The following is a 19,111-nucleotide window of genomic DNA, read 5'->3' on the forward strand; positions in this document are numbered from 1 at the left end:
CGTTTGGGACAGCAGCAGGACGAAGTGGGAGGAGCACAATTGAGATCAGGCCTCAGTGTGACTCCCAGGTCTGCCAGTTGCTAGCTGTGTGACCCCAAGCAAAAAATCTTAACCTCTCTGAGCTCTCCCCTCTCTGTAGAATGAGACTGACAATGAATAATGAAACCCTCTAACACTTTGGGCAAGTTATCTAATATTGTCAAGTCTTAGTTTTCCTATTTGTAAAATGGAGATAATACGCATCTTGTGAGTTTACTGTGAAGATTAAAAATATTACCTAGAACTGTATCTAGCTCATGATGGCTATATTATGAATGCATGAATGAACAAAAGAACAAAGGAAAAAAAATTACTGGGGGGAAAACCTAACTTAACCTAGTACCCAAAGATGAGCCACAATAAACCACTTGTCCATCAATAACAGGTAGGCTCTGGGGACAGGGATCTCATTACCAAGTAAATGTTGAGGACAAAGGAAAGAGTAGAAAATGACAGAATAACTGTGTTAAGACCAGAAAGAAAGGAAAAAGCCAGCATTTGTTGAGTAGCTACTACGTGCAATTCATTCACAGTACATTTGAATGCCTACTATGTTCCAGGCATTATGCTAACTTCTAAGGAAACTAAAAATATACAGACTAATTACCAAAAAGAACAACTAAGGTTCAGATAAAAGCAGTGGACAGTGCTAGAAGAGCCAATAACAGGCGTCCTAGGTTGGGGGAATAAACGAAGACTTCCTCAAGGAAGTGCTATCCAAGCTGAGAGCCAGGGATGAACAGGACCAGCCACGTGAGGAGTGGGAGAATGGTCCAGGCAGAGAAAAGAGCACGTGTGATGACTCGGAGGCAAAAGCGCTGCTCTGGATGCTTACACATAGGTACTCAGAGATCATTAATTCAGACTGAGTCCATCCTTTCCTTTGCGGTTGTTATTCTTTCCAATCAATTTATTTAGATTTTATTGTTTGGTTAGAAAATGGGCCTCTAGCAAAGGTATCCAGGCACAGGTGAAGGCCCACATTGGCCCAAGCAGAGTTCAAAGGTGGGGACAGGGCCTGACTAATTGTTTGAAAAGGAGGCTACCAAGGTGAGGCGCAGGCAGTGCCAAGCCTGCCAATGGTCCTGACAGCTCGGTGATGACACAGTCAAGGCAAATGGCCCGAGGAAAGGCCCTCTGTCAGCAACAGAGACTCTCTGAGGGCCACCCAGGCCAGAAGGTCCAGAGCAGATGGGGTGGACAGGGGACAGGAGGAAGGGAATCAACAGTGTCCCACTGGAAGGCTGGGCCTTCCAAGGACTGACAAGTGCGTGGGGACAGCCTTCCGTGTGGATGGGGTAGAGAGGTGCCAATTTGCCACCCATGGGACCTACTAGAAACTGGGCTTGGGAGCACTGCTGGCCCCTGGGGGATTTTCATCCAAGGAGTTCTCTGGTTTTCACTGCCAGATGTCTGTCCAGCTCTGCAACTGTGTCGTCGGCCATTTGGCTGATCTGCAGAAACACAAAATGAGACAACCTGATAACTGGGGCTGAGAAGGGGAGGGGAAGAAATATTCCAGAACTATGAAAGGTTATCTGGGAAATAATAATGGTGACAAAAGCTCACATGAATTGCATCCCAGCCAGGCACTCTACTAGAGAACTTTGTATACGTACTCTTAGTGACTCCTAACGGCAAGAAATGGATACCATGAGATGGTATTATCATTCCCATTTCACAGAGGAGGAAACTGAGGCAGTTAAAATCACTTGTTCAGGATACACAGCTAGAACGCAGCCATGACAGACTTTAATCCCAGGTAGTCTGACTGCACAGCCCCAAATAGTTAACTACTATTACAGAGTACAGAGAAGCCAGTCTTATCTGTCCCTTAATGAACATCTAGAATTTCCTACACCTCAGACACTCTGCTATATAAAGCCCTCATACCAATTAATAAGGAGAATATTAAGATCCCAAGAGACAAGCAGAAAAAAAGTACTGAAAAAAGCTGAAGTACCTCTGGTTAACAAACATGGAAAATTCAATAGACACTGAAGAAGTGCAAATTAAAACAAGACATAATTTAGTTACCATAGTTAACAAAATTTGATGTTGTGGTTTTTAATTATAATATTCAATGCCAGAGCTATGGTGAAATGGATAAACTCACATATCACTGATAGGAATTCAAATTGATGCAAATGTTCTTATTACCATTTTTTAACCCCAAACTCTCTCAACTGGGAAATTACCACACAAATGGAATCTGAGAAAATGTTCTTAAGTTCTATATGCAAAGATATATACCAAAGCTTATAATCATAAATCAGAAAATTTAAAATGACAGCACATGTAATTGAATACATACAGCTGTTAAAAAGGGTTAAGACTGTCTATTTCTCATGGAGAGGGTATAAATATAAATAACATTCCAGTATATAGCTCTGAAATGTCTGTTTTATAACAAGCCTGGATTGCTTTTGTAATCAGAGAAAAAGAAATAATGTTTCAAGATATTATTTATAATATCATGGAAACATGCTCATGTTACCCTTGAATTAAAGAAAAAGCAGAATACAAAATGGGTATATACGTAGTAGAAATGATCTCAAATATGTTAAAAATACACGTATTTTTTAAACTAAAAGAAAATGTGTCAAAATGTTAATAGTGATTATCTTTTAGTGATGGGAAGACAGGAAATGGATTATTCATGTCGGTATCTGTCACATTTAGCATAAAACTTAGTACATAGCAAGTGCTCAGGAAGTATTTGCTAAATGAATCATTATTCGTTTTCTGTGCTTTTCTATATTCTCCACATTTTCTGCAATAAACATATACTCCCTCAAAGAATGAAAAACAAAACACAGTACAGAATTTAGTGAGTGTTGCAGCCTCCCTCTCATGTCTAAAGGGACCTCAGGCAGGAAGCCTCAGGCAGGAAGCTTTGAAGGGGGCTGCGTGGTGCCCAGGATCTGTGTGCTCAGCCGCACAGCGGCTGTGTGACATCTTTATTTGCAGACCACAGGCCCTGGCCAGGAACTGGGAAATAAATGCACTGGAAAGGATTTGGAGCAATTGGTTCCAGGCAGGGAGACAGCCAGGTTCTCGCCATAGCAGCAGCTGCACATTTTGGAGTGGGGAGAACAAGGCTTTCCACTGGGGCTGTTGGGCACTCCGGAACAGGACCAGCTTGAAACAGCCGCTTGGGCCTCCTCACTCAGCCGACACAAACCCTTGGCAGGCTTCTTGTGCCCCCACCCTGAGCAGCCGCCTTGCATGGGGTGTGGCGTGGTGCCCAGCAGCACTTCAGCACCTGCAGGGTGGCAGCCTGGGATGGCCAGGAACGAGGGCTGCAAGCCTCCTCTGGAAAAATGGTGTTTGGGGCCAGAGACTGGGACTGGGGGGAGGAAGAGTACCTACAGGAACAATCTGATAACATGCGTCATGGGTTAAATTCTCAGTGGGGTGACAATGTGCAAGTTCCCACTTTGAGTCTCAGTTTCCTCATCTCTCAAATGGGGATGCTACTCCCTTCCTCAGAAAGTAACTGTGAGGGTTAAACAAAATCATGAATATACAAGTACGTTTATCTGGTTATTTGCTATGCAAATGTTGCTTGTGTTACTCTGATTTTTACTATCACTTTCTGACTTCTTTTCAAATTAATCAATTGATGAAAATATTTACTAACTCTCTGCCATATTATAGGCACAAAGTGCCCTTGGGACAGTCCACCTGCAAGTTCATTTTTCCATCTTAAAATAACGATGATTAACAACAACAAGGATACCAACAACAGCATCTATTTACTAGGAGCCCAACACTGGGCTAAAAACTTTACATGCATTATTTCACATAATCCTCAAAATGTATGAAATACTATTATTATCTCCCTTTAATATACTGTGAATATTAATGATTTCACCTGACAGTTGCACAGTAGTTCACACTATGCAGAAATGTTTTGTCCTCTGTTACTTCATTCAAATCCAACAATGTTACATACCTATACTATAAGGCAGGTGGGGCAGGTATTATCCCCATTTTACAGAGGAGTAGACGAAGGCATAAGATGTTAACTAACCTGCCCAAGATCACATAAAAAGTCAGTGGTATGACTGAGCCAAGAACTCACCTACCCCTGATTGCCAGTTTAATGCTGCTACTCCCTTTGGGGAGCCCACAGAACCTGGCCTAGTCCTTCCTCATTCAAGGGCGGCTGTGCTAGACTCATTAAAGCAGTTAATCCCGTTCCCATATTCAAAGCCATAAGGTTGAGAGAGAGAGGAGCAGGATGGCAAAGCGGGCAATTACTGAAGACCGGCAACCATACTGGCTACTTTAAAGTGTGTTGCGTCATTTGGTCCTCTTACCAATCCTGTGAGATAGGCATTACTTCTCCCACTTTACAGATGAGGAAACGGGCCCAGAAAGGTGAAGCCGTTTGCTGACCTTAACAGCTGAGAAGTGAAAGAGCTAGAATTCGAATCCAGCCTAGTCTGACTTCAGAGCAAGAGCCCTTTCCATTACAACATGCTGCCTCATAAAGATGATAACGTCATCATCAACATCATCGTCACTGTCATGGTCATGATCATCATCATCATCACGTTGGCTCCTTATATGTTCAGGAAAATGAAAGGCAGAGACAGAAAAGGGAGACGGGTGAGAGCACACAGTACACCCCTGGGGCAGGCCTGGGTAGCAAAGCTCAGAACGCCCACAGTGCCGGTGGGTGCTGCTCCCACCCACTGCCTCACTCAGTCCAGCCTTCCTGCCTGCCTGCCGGCATAGTCTGCTAGGAGCCCTTCAGCCCCACTAGCACCCAGCTTCACTTTAGAGCGGCTCTGTTTCTCAGAAAAAAGCGGCAGTGAAAGGATCTTGGCCAGATTTACTGGTGGTTTCTGCCAAGTGCTTTAATGTTCAGCAGACCCATTTAGAGCAAACTAAAGTGAAGGTGAAACAGCAGGCTGACAGATGTCAGAGTCCCAAGTGGGAAGACCCTGGTCCTTCTTCAGCAGAGCTGGCCTGGGCTGGGGGTTGGGAAGGTTGTAGAGGAGAGGTGGGGATCAGACGTGACTGCAGGAATAGGACCTACAACTGAATCCTTTTATTCTTATATACCAAAAGATGAAACACTTTTATAATACAGTTTTAAAAAATCTGACTCAAAAGAATTTTGGAAATTAAAAAAAAAAGAAAATTTCACAAAGAATAAAATTATAATTGTTCATAATCCAAATGACCACCATTAACATTTTAAAGTAAATAAGCTGCCAACTTTTTCACATACATGATACTTTTTCATTATAAAAATGGATGATAGTGTAACCTACCTTAAAAAAAATACATTCCAAAAGCATTTACTGCACCTGTAAAGTATAACTGTCTATATAGAGAGATTCCAGTGAATGGATGTAAAACAAGCTATTTTCCTACTATCAGAAATTTAGACAGTTTCCAGTTTTCTATTATACATAATACATCAATGGACACTGCTGTAGATAAGATTCTTGATAACTTATTTTATTTTATTTTTTATTTTTTTGCGGCACGCGGGCCTCTCACTGTTGTGGCCTCTCCCGTTGCGGAGCACAGGCTCCGGACGCGCAGGCTCAGCAGCCATGGCTCACGGGCCCAGCCGCTCCGCAGCATGTGGGATCTTCCCAGACTGGGGCACAAACCCGTGTCCCCTGCATCGGCAGGCAGACTCTCAACCACTGCGCCACCAGGGAAGCCCTTGATAACTTATTTTAAATACATCCCTAAGTCAATGAATCAGAAATTGTATGGGTTTTGGTATACACTACATTATCCTCTAGAAAGGTTTATGGATTTATAGAAAGAATAAATATTTTCTGCGGAGTGTGGAAGTAAAAACAATACTTCTAAGATGAGCAACATTTTAAGTTCACATTAAAAATTCTAGGTTCAAATGTTAGGGATTAGAAAGGCAAAAAGTTTTTAAAATGTACGTATTCTAAACACCCTGCAAGTGATTTAGACAGCACGTATCAAGAACCTTAAAAATACGCATCCCCTTTATGCCGTAATTCCACACACGAGACTCTACCCTAGGGAAGTCATTTCAGCAAAGATTTATCTATAAAAATATTCACTGCAACCTTATTTATAACAAAAAATGTTTAAGCAAACTAAATGTTCAACAAGAGGGCTTATGAAAGTGAATTATGGTATAACCACAAGAGGGACTATTTTGCAACCATCAGAATGAGGCTGTTTACAAAGACTTCTATTGCTAATAGTCAATGCTCAACAGAAAACAAAAAGCTGGATACAAAACTGTACGCAAACTATAAGTTTTCAATCACGTTAAAAACTATGTAGTTAAAAAAGGGGAAGGGGGAAGGAGAAACATCCCCAAATGTGGGACTATGGGGTGAATTTTTCTCCATTTTTAAGAACGGTCTTCTGAATTCTCTACATTTTCTACAGTGAGCCTACACGGCTCAGAAACAAAGTAAACAAATACATTTTAAAAAACTTTTTGATAAAGCAACAATCAGCAACAATCAGCCCCTGCCTTGCTTATTTAAAAAAAATAAATAAAAACAAAAAAAATCACACCCAAAACTCCAGATCGGTGCCTTCTGTTGGGGAAAAAGAACAAAATGAAGTGTGCAAAAAGACAATTAATATTTACTTTACTCAAGCTTTTCTGTAAGAAGTTAAACAAAATGATCCTCATTTGAAGGCATTACAAAAATGTTAACATTGTTTCACATATCCCTTCAGTGTGGGATGAAGAAAACACTTATCTGAATGAAAGAATAAGAATGACCATCATTACAGTGGCTTTACTCAGATATGTGGAGGAAAAAAATCCATAAAGGTTAGGCACAAAACAGTAATAGTATATCCTCCCTCCCTCCCTCCCTCCTTCCTTTCTTCCTTCCTTCCTTCCTTCCTTCCTTCCTTCCTTCCTTCCTCCCTCCCTCCCTCCCTCCCTGCCTCCCTCCCTCCCTCCCTCCCTCTTCCCTTCCTTTCATAGCCACACTACATGGCTTGCAGGATCTTAGTTCCTCGCCCAGGGATCGAACCCGGAACCTATAAGTGAAAGTGTTGAGTCCTAACCACGGACCCCCAGGAAGTCCCAACTGAGTATTTTCTCGTGCAAACTTTTAACCATATGACAGTAAATAAAGTTATTAAGAACAATGGTAAGAACTAACAGTTAAGTGATAATATCTTAAATAATAAAGATTATTGCACTGGATATATCATGTAATATATATAGTATGATCCTTTTTCTTGTAATATTACATATGTGTTTACAGAGATAACTTGAAGGCCTGTAAGAAAATGTTAACAAGGGTAATCTCTGGGTGATGAGATTCCAATTACTTTCTTCTTAATTTTTTTTTTTTTTTGTGGCCTCTCCCATTGTGGAGAACAGGCTCCGGACGCGCAGGCCCAGCGGCCATGGCTCACGGACCTAGCTGCTCCGCGGCATGTGGGATCTTCCCGGACCAGGGCACGAACCTGCGTCCCCTGCATCGACAGGCGGACTCTCAACCACTGCGCCTCCAGGGAAGCCCTTAATTTTTTAATATACACTAAACATCTATTAGTTTAGTATAAGAAAAAAACTAATAAAGTTGTTTTCATTTTGGAAAATAATAATAATCAGCAGTAATAAGCACGGAATAAAAAATCTAATCTGAAGAGGAAGGTGAAAAGGCAGGTGCTAATGAGTGAAGGCTTTGGGCGAGATCTTTGTCAAGTAGGTTTTATCAAGAGTGCTGGTATAGGGGCTTCCCTAGTGGCGCAGTGGTTAGAAATCCGCCTGTCAATGCAGGGGACACGGGTTTGAGCCCTGGTCCGGGAGGATCCCACAGGCCGCAGAACAACTGAGCCCGTGCGCCACAACTACTGCGCCTGTGCTCTGGGACCCACGAGCCACAACTACTGAAGCCCGCGTGCCTAGAGCCCGTTCTCCACAACTGGAGAGGCCACCCAATGAGAGGCCTGCGCATCGCAATGAACAGGAGCCCCCGCTCGCCGCAGGTAAAGAAAAGCCCGCGCGCAGCAGCGAAGACCCAACGCAGCCAAAAATAAAAATAAATAAATTTAAAGAGAAAAAAAAAGAGTGCTGGTGTAAAAAAATAATAAAACTAAAAACCCAAAAAACAAAATCAGTGAACAAATCAAACAAAACAACAACAAGCACACAGATAAAGAGAATGGATTTAGTAGTAACCAGAGGGAAGCGGGGTGGGAGGAGGACAAAATGGGTAAAGGGGGTCAACTGTATGGTGATGGGTGGAAACTAAACTTTTGGTGGTGACCACACTGTAGTGTGTACAGAAGTCGAAATATAATGTTGTATACATGAAACATATAGTATTATAAATCAATGTTACCTCAATAATTTTTTTAAAAGTACAAGAAGACAGATTACAAAAAAAAGAAAAAGGAGGTTGCTGGATATCTGATCATTCTTTCTTTTTTCAAGGAGCGTGGGCTCTGGTCCCTGAGGCAGATGCCCAGACTTGCTGAGTGAGGAGTGCCTGACAGGCCCCAGAGGTCCACAGGCTCACCACCAGGAAGCAACACAAAGGCCAAGTGTCAACTGCAGCGACGGAATCCCCTGGGAGACAGACAAGGAGCTGCCCCAGCTAGACTCTTCCAAGGCCTGGGCAGTGCTCAGAAAAGGCCGGGCTAGTCTCTGAACCTCTGTGAGCTAATGCAGGCAAAGAGGAGGGAACAAAGAGGTCAGGAAGGGTGCTCCGAGGGGCTGGTGTCACCTACTCTAATGGTGCATCTAGCATCCCAGGGCAACCCTTCAAGGGAGGAATTACGAATCCCTTTGTACAGAGGAAGCAGACTCCAAGGAGTCAAGTAACTTCTCCAAGGTTATAAGACATCAAGTGCGGAACCACCTCTTTCTAACACTGGTGCCGTTACAGGGGTATGCTGCAATGCTTCCAGGTCGCTACCTTTCCTGTCTGCTTTCGCATATCTGGGAGTTCTTTAAAAATGCACATTCCTAGGCAGACCTACTGAATCAGAAAATGCAGGAGCGGGCCGGGCATCCACCTAAAATTCTCCCCTGGGTGACTGCTGGGCCTGGTCGACGACTAGCATTCTAAGTGCGAGTCTAAGAGAAGGGAGTAGTTAGCCAGTTTATGGCCTCTTCCTGATGAGCCCCTAACGGCTCTCCTAGCCTCCCGCATCTTCCCTTTTTACTCCCCATCCTGCCCACACTCCTGTTCAATCTTCCTAAGATAATGCTTTTATTGTGGACGAGGAGGCTTTGGGAAAGCCCTTTATATTATGCTAAACATTAAAAATTCTATCTCCTCAAGACTGGTAAATTCATCTTCCCATCTTAATTCCACTGGTACCACTCAAGTTCAGGCCACCATCATTTCCTGGTTGGATTTCTGCAACAGCCTCCGGGCCTCCGTTCTTGCCCTTTACCATCCGTTTTCCACCCAGCCACCGACCGCAGTCATCTTTTGAACACAAGTGTGAGGCCCCACTGTCTGAAAAAATAATCGTTCAAGGGAGCTCCTGTTTCAGAATTACCTGGGGAGCATTTTAAAATGCATACCCCTAGGCCCCACCCCAGACTCACTGACTCAGTCTCTGGGAGTGGAGGGGGAGGGGAGGGGAGGATATACATATTTTTATTAGCTCCTCAAGTGACTGGAATGCTGTGATGATAGATTAGATTAGATTATTGTTCAACAAGTATTCACTCCTTCCCCTAGACCTCCATGAACATATATACTTCCCTGCCCCAGTGGTGCTGGGCTTGGCCCGTAAGATCTGCTTGGCCTGTGGGTTGTGACAAGAGCAGGTGCTTAAAATGTACTTGAGGAGCTGGGCTCTTGGCATCTGCCGTTGCCATGAAAAGATGCCCTGGGAAGCTTGCTGACTCCAGAAGATTGGAGAGGTGGACAGCAGACTTGAGCCCCACCCAAGATCTGAAGGCAAGTACACTGAGCCCAGCCTAGAACAGCTACATCCCAGCTGACCCACGGAAACAAGAATAAGAAACAGTGCTTGATATATAAGTCACTGAGTTTTGAGGTACTTTGCTACATGGCATTCTTGTGGCCACGGATGACTGATAAAGACGCAGAGCCAATGTGGGAACCTCTGGACGTGTTAAAGTTCAGACTCCTCACTCTGGTATACAAGACCTGCTATGAATTGGCCACTGTGTCTTCTCTGTCCATTCCCAGTGTCATCCCAGGTCCAAGCCTCGGTTATCTAACTGAATGGTGTTCTTTTCCAACACCATACCTTTACATATGCGGCTCGACATTTCCTCCTCGCCTCTCACTATTTCACTCCAGTAGCTCCTTTAAGCCCTGTTGAAGTGCCACTGCTCAGCACACTAAGAACAGTGCCAAGTCCCCAGTTCTCCACACCCACACAGCCAAGCATAGACAGGAGAGCATCGGAGTAGAGCCTCTGAGATCAGTCTGCTGGCTTTGGATCCCACTGCTGCCAGTTACCAGCAGTGTGACCTTGGGCAAGTTATCTACCTTCTGTGGACCTCAGTTTCCTCACCACCCACCTCACAGCTTTGTAGTGATGAGGATAAATGAAGTGCTGTAAAGCATTCAGCTCAGAGCCTGGAACACAGTGGAAGGTCAGCAGCTACCTCTCCTCCTCCTTATTCCCAGGGTCCAGTGAAGGGCCAGGTCCAGAACAGAGACTCAGCCAACACCGATCACATCAGTGAAAGAACTAGGAGTATTCCATTTTCATTCTCCTCACTTCAGGCATGAACACGCGATCTTCTGGGTCAGATACATAAGCACTACATCTGTTGGCAACAGTACCTGTTTCTCTATGAGCCTAATGGTGTCCTCCGAGGCCTTATCCTTCGATTTCTTCAGCTTATTCATTGCGTTGGTACGAACCTTCCGTAAAGAGTCTTTGGCCTTGTTGGTGTTCTGTTTAGCCAGTTTCACCAGCATTTCCCTGTGCTCCCTGGTTACTCTGATAAAAGACGAAAGAACATTCAACAAGATCATCCCACACGTTAACAGCCAGCCAAGAATTCAACATCATTTTGCCCACTAGCTCAGCAGTTTGTAACTTTACTCTCTGCCGGTGGAGGGTCTTTCACGTTCCTGACACACGCCCATGGGGATGCTCAAGGTCAAGGAGAGTTCCTGGTGAGATAGCTGAGAACAGCCAGTAAGAAGAGTGTTGCTTAAACGCATGAGCCAGGGAGTCTAGGCAGGCCTGAAGTCAAATCTTGGCCATGCCCCTTACCAGATGCATAGCTGACTTCCCCTCCTCAGAGTTCCCGTCTGTACAATGGGGATAGTCAGTACCTGACTTAAATGGGTGGTGTGAAGATTGATTATGCGATGATGCGTGTATATTGCTTAGCGCTGACCTTGGCACATTTTAAGTGCTCAATAAAAGGAAGCAACTATTAGCTATAATCCCACCCCTTTGTCTCCAGCTAAAGAAAGCAGTGCTAATGGATGATGAAGCTACAGAAATAGCACCATCTCTATACCCCTAAATCACCCAAAACAAATAAGCAGCAACCTTCAGAATCTTAACTATTATTATAGCAAATTACTTGTGAATCACCTCAACACTGACCCAGACACAACATGTGAGAACCACTGCACCAGTTAACTTCCTTAAAGTACCCATGAGAGTGTCTGGCACATTAAAAATGCTTAATGTCAGTTATTTTTACTGTTAATATCCTCATCATAATAACAATGAGCACACTGAAGGGCTATTATAAACACCTGCGACAGGCACTTTATAAGTTTTTGTAAGTTGACCCTTACAACAACTGTATGAAGCAGTTATTATTCCTATTTCACATTTAATCATCACAACAAGCCAGCAAAGTAGTCTAGCATGTTCGTCCTGCCTTCATTTCTTGGTCGTGTACGCACTGAGTGCCTACTACCTGTCAGAGTTCTGGTTGCACAGAGTGTGCTACGATGAAGGTGACAGACCTCTGTCCTGTTCTGAGGGAGCTTAGCTAGGGAGAGAGCTAAGTAAACAGACCTTTACAATAGAGCGTGTCTGAGTTTGGGGAGGGGTCAGTTTGGGGAGGAAGACTTTCCTGAGGAAATAATATCTAAGCATGGTAGTCATTAGGTTTGTTCACTAATATTCTGGTTTTTATTCCTTCCAGTGGGAATGCACTTCCCCATCCGCTCTGAAGTTCGGTGTGGCTGTGCAACTTGCTCTGGCCAGTGAGATGTGAGCAGAATGGGTGTCGCCTCAGGGCAGAAGGTTTATAAGCCAGCGTGCACTGCACCACATTTGTTTCTGTTGGCCGCAGTGCAAGTTGGGAGGGAGCTTCCATCAGCTTAGGCCCCAGAGAGGCTATGATGAACAGTGCCCCATGCATCATGAGCAAGAAATAACTTTCTGTTGTTTTAGCCATGGAGATTTGGGGGTTGCTTGTTACTAGAGCACTGCCCATCCTATCCTGACTAATACACCACAAGGATCTAAAGAATGAGGGCAAAGTTGCCAATACAGGTAGGGATCTCCAGGAGGAAGAACAAGCATCGTACAAAGGCTTTAAGTTACAACGAGATCATGTTCATGTGAGGAACTGACTGGAGCACAGATAACAGAGAAGGGAGTAACAAGAAAAGAGGCTGGAGAGCTGTATCACAGAGGGTCCTGTAAGATCATGAACTCCATTTCATGGATGAAGAAAATAAGGTCCAAAGAAGTTTGGTTATCTTACACAAAGTCAAACCTAGGCTGGCCTGTCTCAAAAGCCAATGCTCTTAGTATGAAAAAATTCCTCTGCCTCCTGGGTCCTGAATTGCAGATCACTGGCATGTGGTTCTTGATCCTCAAATCTACGTGGTTCCGGTTTAGTAAGGATCATCCCAAGTTCTGGGCATATGTTCCGTGCGCAACAGCGGCAAACAGGTGTTGGACATTTAGTGGCATTTACCTGGTATTCTTTTCCTGATGGGATGAGAAAAAAAATTAAAGGATTTTGGGAAAGAATAAGCTCTGAGGACAAAGTGGACGACTATGTGATAAATAAATCCTTCTGGATCCAGCTATTTGAATTCTCGGAATTCTCAAATTCTTAGAAACATTCTCAAAATAAAAATAATCCTGATGACTACCATTACGGAGCCCCTCAATGCCAGATGAGTACTTTACCTCGCTGAACCTCACAACTTATCAAACTAGATTCTAAAACCCCCATTTTCCAATGAGGAAACTGAGGTACACAGATGGGCTTGAGTGACAGAACTGGGATTCAGATCCAGAATTTTGTAGCCTGTATTCTTCCCACTACTCCATGCTGCCTACCCCTTGCAATCTATTTCAAATAAATTATGCGCTGCCGCCGTAACTTCTGCTTCCAGGCACAAAGCTTTTTTCGAAGTCAGTAATATGAATCTTGGGACTGAAAAGGACAAAACCACCATGTCAGGAGTTTAGGGATTTGGATCAGATCTTGTTACTTTTATGGTTTTTAATTCATTGAACAAAAATCATGCTGACATGTTTAGGTCTCTTTTTTGTTCTGCCAAAGCATATGTCAGTATAAGGAAGGAACAGGAAAATTAAAACTTGATCCACTGATTCAAAAAACTTAATCCTGCTGAAATACTAGGAGGGGCAGAAAATAAATGCATCTAAGTCTGTAAGAAACCTTTTAACTTCTCTACAGAGAAGTATTTCAATCTTATATTTCATATGTAACTTGAAATAGGTAGCCTGCTTTTTAGGCAATCTTTAATAAAATAAAAAAATTATCTAACCAACTTCTTTTTCACTACATTGTTATATTTAACATGGAGGAAAAAAAAAATCACACATTTAAAAATACATAAACTGGGACTCAAAAAACCCTTAAGAATAAATGGCTATATAAAGAAAACAAATTCATAATATATGTAATTTGGCCTTAATAAAGTGTATTTTTTATATCTATTAATGTAAATGTGACCTTACTACACTATTAACACCAGTTTCCATATATAATAGTATTCAGTTATTGACACTGACAAAAATATTTCAGTTTCAGGATGCAAATACAGAGGTAATATTCTAAGGAAATGGAGAGGGGAGTGCAGTGGCGGGGGGCGGGGGCGGGGTGGGGGGAGGAGGGGGAGGGGACACAAGGCACAGGAAGGGCTGAGAAGAAGAGAGGCGTCTCTGCATGGTGGTTCCGGGTGTTGAGCTGAACGTATCCAAATTACAAGATCAGAAGCAGTCAGGATGATGGAAAGGCACTGGTTCTGAAGTCAAGACAGACATTTTATTCCTGTATCTATCACTCAGAAGCTGACTATCCTTGGGCAAGCTAATTAATCTCTCTCAGCCCCAGTTTCTTCATCTCTAAAATGAAGATAATAGAAACACCTTACAGGGTGATTGGGAGATGCACACACAACATTATATAAAGTACCAACAATAAAGATAGCAGCATATAGTAGCCTTGAATAAATCTGATCGTGTTTATGAATGTTTTAATCAAACACACTTAATTACTTCCTCATGAAACAACGAAGGCACATCTGTTTTAGAAAAGAAACATACTATATTATGGAAATATTTTAATTCCTTTCCAAACCAGTGATTAATACATCTGATCGTCTCCATCTCGCATTCACAGGGTTCTGTGAGTACAGGCTAGCTGTATTCCAGGCTCTGGTCTCAGCCGGCTGGTTCTGAGCACCGGCTCTGCACTTGGCATGCATTCACTCATCAAGCACTGGCTGAGGCCCCGGGGTTCCCTGCCAGATCCCGGGCTGGGCTGAGGAGCACCAGAGACGAGGCGGGCCTGGTCCAACTTCTCCAGAGGCTCAGTCCAGCAGGGTAGACAAACTTGTCAACCTCTACTTTGGAAGAGCACGACTGCTGCTAGGACGGATGGACAGGCCTTCTGCAGGAGGAGCATGCAGAGAGTACAGCTCATTCTGTCTCAAGGTTTGGCAAATGCCCCAGAGACGCACAGTAACTCATCAGCTGCAGAAGAAAGGAAAGGGCACTCCAGGCAGAAGCACAGTGGGAGATGTAACGGCAGGAAGGCATGAGCCTGAAAGAGGTGCATCAGGGTCAAATTTGTTCTGTGGACCTGGAGTTTTCAAATTCTTCTTTAGCCACAAAACCCTGGCTTCAAAGAAAAGCAAGGCAGAGGCCCCATTTATAAAATGGATAAAAAGCTCTTTCCGTTAATGAGGGGAAGGGCACTAGGGGAGGGGATGGTACTCCATCCTACCCTGATGCCCCTCCACTTCTGCACCTGCCACTTACTGGCTCAGTGACCTTAAGCAAGCAATTTAAACTCTCTGCACCTTGGTCCTTCCATCTGGGAATAGAAACTGAAAATAAACAAACAAAACCCCCAGCATCCACCTTTCAGAGACCTTGTGAGGATTAGGTGAGATGATATATGGAAAGTACACAGTACAAAGCCTGATAGAAACAATCAGAAAACGTAAGCTGCCTTTGCTGCTATTGTTGTTTATGTTTTGGCGACTATGAGGCATCTTCAAATAATGAACAGTTTATTCATGGAAGTTTTTATCAACAGAGAGATGACAGGGCAAACAATCTGTGCTCCAGCAAGATGACTTTCTGAGATCTGACTAGTAATTTAACATCTTGTGCACATTTAAAAATCCAAATGTTCCCAGCATATAGCCATGAATTTTTCTCTTTCTGGTATTCATTCATTCGCTTAGTTTGTCGTTTCCTTCAGCAGCTATTTACTGGGCACCTACTGCATTCCAGCCACTATGTCAGAGTGAGTTTACAGTCTGGCATGGAAGGCAGTCATAAAACACATGCACAATTAATCAATAAGTTACAGTGGTAAGAAGCATAATAAAGACACGTTGAGCTCTATGAAAATAAGCAGGGGAAAGGAGGCTGAGCAAGCTCTCCTGTGGGACTCCAGAAGAAAGTGTGAATATATTTAAGTTAAGGGATATTCAGGTTAAGATGAAGAGGAGTGGAGAAGCTAGGGAAGATCATTCCCACTAGAAGGAATGGCCCGTGTAAAACAAAGGCCTTTTTCCAGGTAAAGTTCTGGGGGAACTGAAGAAAGGCAGTGTGGCTGCAGCACAGAAAGCTGAGAAAGACTGTGCCCAGTGAGGAGGCCGGCAGGGCTGGCAAGGGCGAGACTAGTACGCAGGCCCTTCAATGCCGTATTCAGGCTTAGCAGATCCACTGATGGATGAATGGACACATAAATGGGGTAGGTACACACAGTGGACTACGATTCCGCCTAAAAAGGCAGGAAGTTCCGGTACACGCTACATCACGGATAGACCTTGAAAAGATTATGCTAAGTGAAATAAGCTAGAATCAAAAGGACAAATATTATAGGATTCTGCTTATATGACGTACCTGGTATAGTCAAATTCGTGGAGACAGAAAGTAAAATAGCGATTATCCCGGACCTGGGGGATCGGGGAATGGGAAGTTGTTGTTTAATGGCTACAGAGTTACTGTTTTGCAAGACGAAAAGAGTTCTGGAGATTGGCTGCACAACAATGTGAATGTACTTAATACCACTGAACCGTACATTTAAAAATAACTGAGGGTGCAGTTATTCCCTGGTGGCGCAGTGGTGGAGAGTCCGCCTGCCGATGCAGGGGACGCGGGTTCGTGCCCCGGTCCGGGAAGATCCCACATGCCACGGAGCGGCTGGGCCCGTGAGCCACGGCCGCTGAGCCTGCGTGTCCGGAGCCTGTGCTCCGCAACGGGAGAGGCCACAACAGTGAGAGGCCCGCGTAATGAAAACAAAAACAAAAACAAAATAACTGAAATGGTAGATTTTTAATGTATATCTCACCACAATAAAAAGAAAAGAAGGAGAGAAAAAGACTTAGTAGATTGTTTCTAAGAACAACATGGAATATCACAGACGTCTGAGTGAGGCAGAGGAAACATGATCAGACTTGTATTTTGTGCAGAAACCAATGTACAAACCAGATCTAAGGATATGGCGAAAGTCTGCCCAGAAGCCTCTAGGCCCGCGGATGGGGAGTGCAGGGCCTAGCCTGTAGTGGCTTCTCGGCTGGATGATGAAGACAGTAGCCTTTTCCGCCAGGGTCAGAGAGCCTCCCCGCATAAGGCAGGGGTTTTGGCTGAGCTGGGAGGGTCATACTTTGTTTGTACAAACTCCATCAGGCGAGTCTTCCAGTAACATCCTGGATGGGGGCTTCCTGAAAAATTCCTTGAGCATGTTCCCATGAACAATAAGCCGAGGGGCATGCCCCTCTGGTAACTCACGAAGCAGAGAGTCCCCCCAACTGAAATGATACTTCCTATGGTTTCAACGAGAACGGGACATGTGCAAAGCCATTCATCAGGTGTCCATCAGAGGAAGCTACGCTCAGCGTGGCAACTGCAGTAAAAACCAGTTACTGGGCTGGCCAAAAAGTTTGGTTGGGTTTTCGTTAACATCTTACAGAAAAACCCAAACGAACTTTTTGGCCTGCCCAGTATAATATGTCAGACTTCAAAAGGATCTTTGGTCACTTAAAGGGGACTTAAAAAGGTAGAAAGGACACATGTTAGAGCCAGGAAGACCTAAGCTGGCATCTCTGCTCTGCCACTTGTTAGCTTCAGACCCGTGAACGCGCTGTTCAACTTCTTCTGACTCAGTCTCCTCGTGTGTAAAATAGAAGAATATTACCAAGAGGGCGGAAGCAAGGATTCAATGAAATGATGGTGGCAAGGGCTCGGCACATGGCCAGTGTGTATGCACTGCAGCAGCCCAATACGGGGTGGCCGCTTTCCTTACTACAGAATCTCCAAGGCTGGGGGACGACAGGATGCGAGCGTTCGGGGAGAAGGCAGTCAAAACGGATTCAGTCACTAGGAACTTAGGCTACTGAGTGGCTGGTGGGCAGCGAGGGGCAGAACGGGAAGAGCGAGGGCGGGCATGGGGGCCACGGGAGGCAGGAGGCTGAGGGAGAAGGGTGCCCCACTTCCAGGGAACAAACAGCCTGTGGAAGCGCATCTCTGACAGCTCCACCAAGAGAAAGCCTGCTGCCCGCCTCCGCCATGGGCTGCTGGGAGACTCCCCGCCAACAGCGCATCGCCTGCAATCAGCAGCAGACACATGCCCTGCTTTATTGTTTGCTGGTGGGCGCTGCCCAATGCCTTGGGGCCGCTGGCCCCGAAGGAAATGTTTTTGTTTGTGTAGCCCAGCCAGACTTCCTATGCTCCTAGGGACACAATTCTCCCTCCCCTCTTTCCTCACCAGCCCCCGTCCCCACCCTACCCCACCCCCCCAGCTCACCAGCCTGTCTTACATGTCTCATAAAGACACGAGATGTCCTTCTAGCCCAAAGGAAATCACACACACACTTTGGAAGGACTTCTACCATCAGCAGTACCTTCAATTTTCTCTGGGGACACAAGTGGGCACCTGCTTTCAAAGGCCTGTCCTGTGACTGAGGCCTGGCTAAACCAGACATGCCATCCTGAAATACAGCCCAGCATGATGGAAAGAGAGACGAGGTTGAGGTCAGGGGTCACAGCTCCACATTCCCAGCTGGGTGACCTTGATGAAGTCACTCACGTTCTCCTTCCCTGTCACCACAGAAGGCTGGAAACCCAAGTCCAGGGATATGTGGAGGTAACTCTTACCTCAGCTCTCGTGTACAGGACAAAGAGCACAGGTTTGGCGGTCAAGGTAGACTTGACTTCCACTCCCAGCTCTGCACTTACAGGCTGGGTAACTGTGGACAATTACTTTTTCCTCCCTAGATCACAAAGAAGGGTGTTTACTGAAGTGTTTAGGAGAACAGTCTCTGAAGCTAGACTGCCAGGGTTTGAGGCCCAGATCTATCATTGCTTAGACGTATGGCCCTGGGCAAGTACTTTTGCCTCTATGCCTCAGTGTTCCCATCTGTCAAATGTGTATAATACCACTAAGTTAATGGGATTGTTGTAAGGATTAAAAGAGTTACTAAATGTGCCGGTCATGGTGACCTGCTCAAGAAACACTATCTGTTACTGTGTGCTCACCTGTAAATGGGGGCGGGGGGAGTAATAAAAATGTTACCTTTCTTCTTCCACAGTTAGTGTTAACAGCGAATGACAGATGATGGTTAAAGAATTCTGCATGTGTAGGTACTGACTATTTTAAAAGCTG

General features: G+C 44.5%; 1 protein-coding gene across 4 annotated transcripts in view; it reads right to left on the minus strand.

Annotated features, from left to right (window-relative positions):
• Positions 1–415: 415 nt before the first annotated feature.
• MRRF (mitochondrial ribosome recycling factor) overlaps positions 416–19,111 on the minus strand; it is a 56,561-nt gene continuing 37,865 nt past the window's right edge. For 2 of the 4 annotated variants that reach the window (XM_060014196.1, XM_060014197.1), the window contains exons 6-7: positions 10,812–10,971; positions 419–1,493 (exon numbers count right to left, since the gene is read on the minus strand). In XM_060014196.1, the coding sequence (XP_059870179.1) occupies positions 1,416–1,493; positions 10,812–10,971 (238 nt within the window). In that variant the 3' untranslated portion in view covers positions 419–1,415. Of the gene's footprint in view, positions 1,494–10,811; positions 10,972–19,111 lie in introns of all 4 variants that reach the window. The other 2 variants (XM_060014195.1, XM_060014198.1) reach the window with 2 other exon arrangements.

This window comes from Delphinus delphis, chromosome 6 (assembly GCF_949987515.2).
Source record: "Delphinus delphis chromosome 6, mDelDel1.2, whole genome shotgun sequence".
NCBI classification, from domain to species: Eukaryota; Metazoa; Chordata; class Mammalia; order Artiodactyla; family Delphinidae; genus Delphinus; species Delphinus delphis.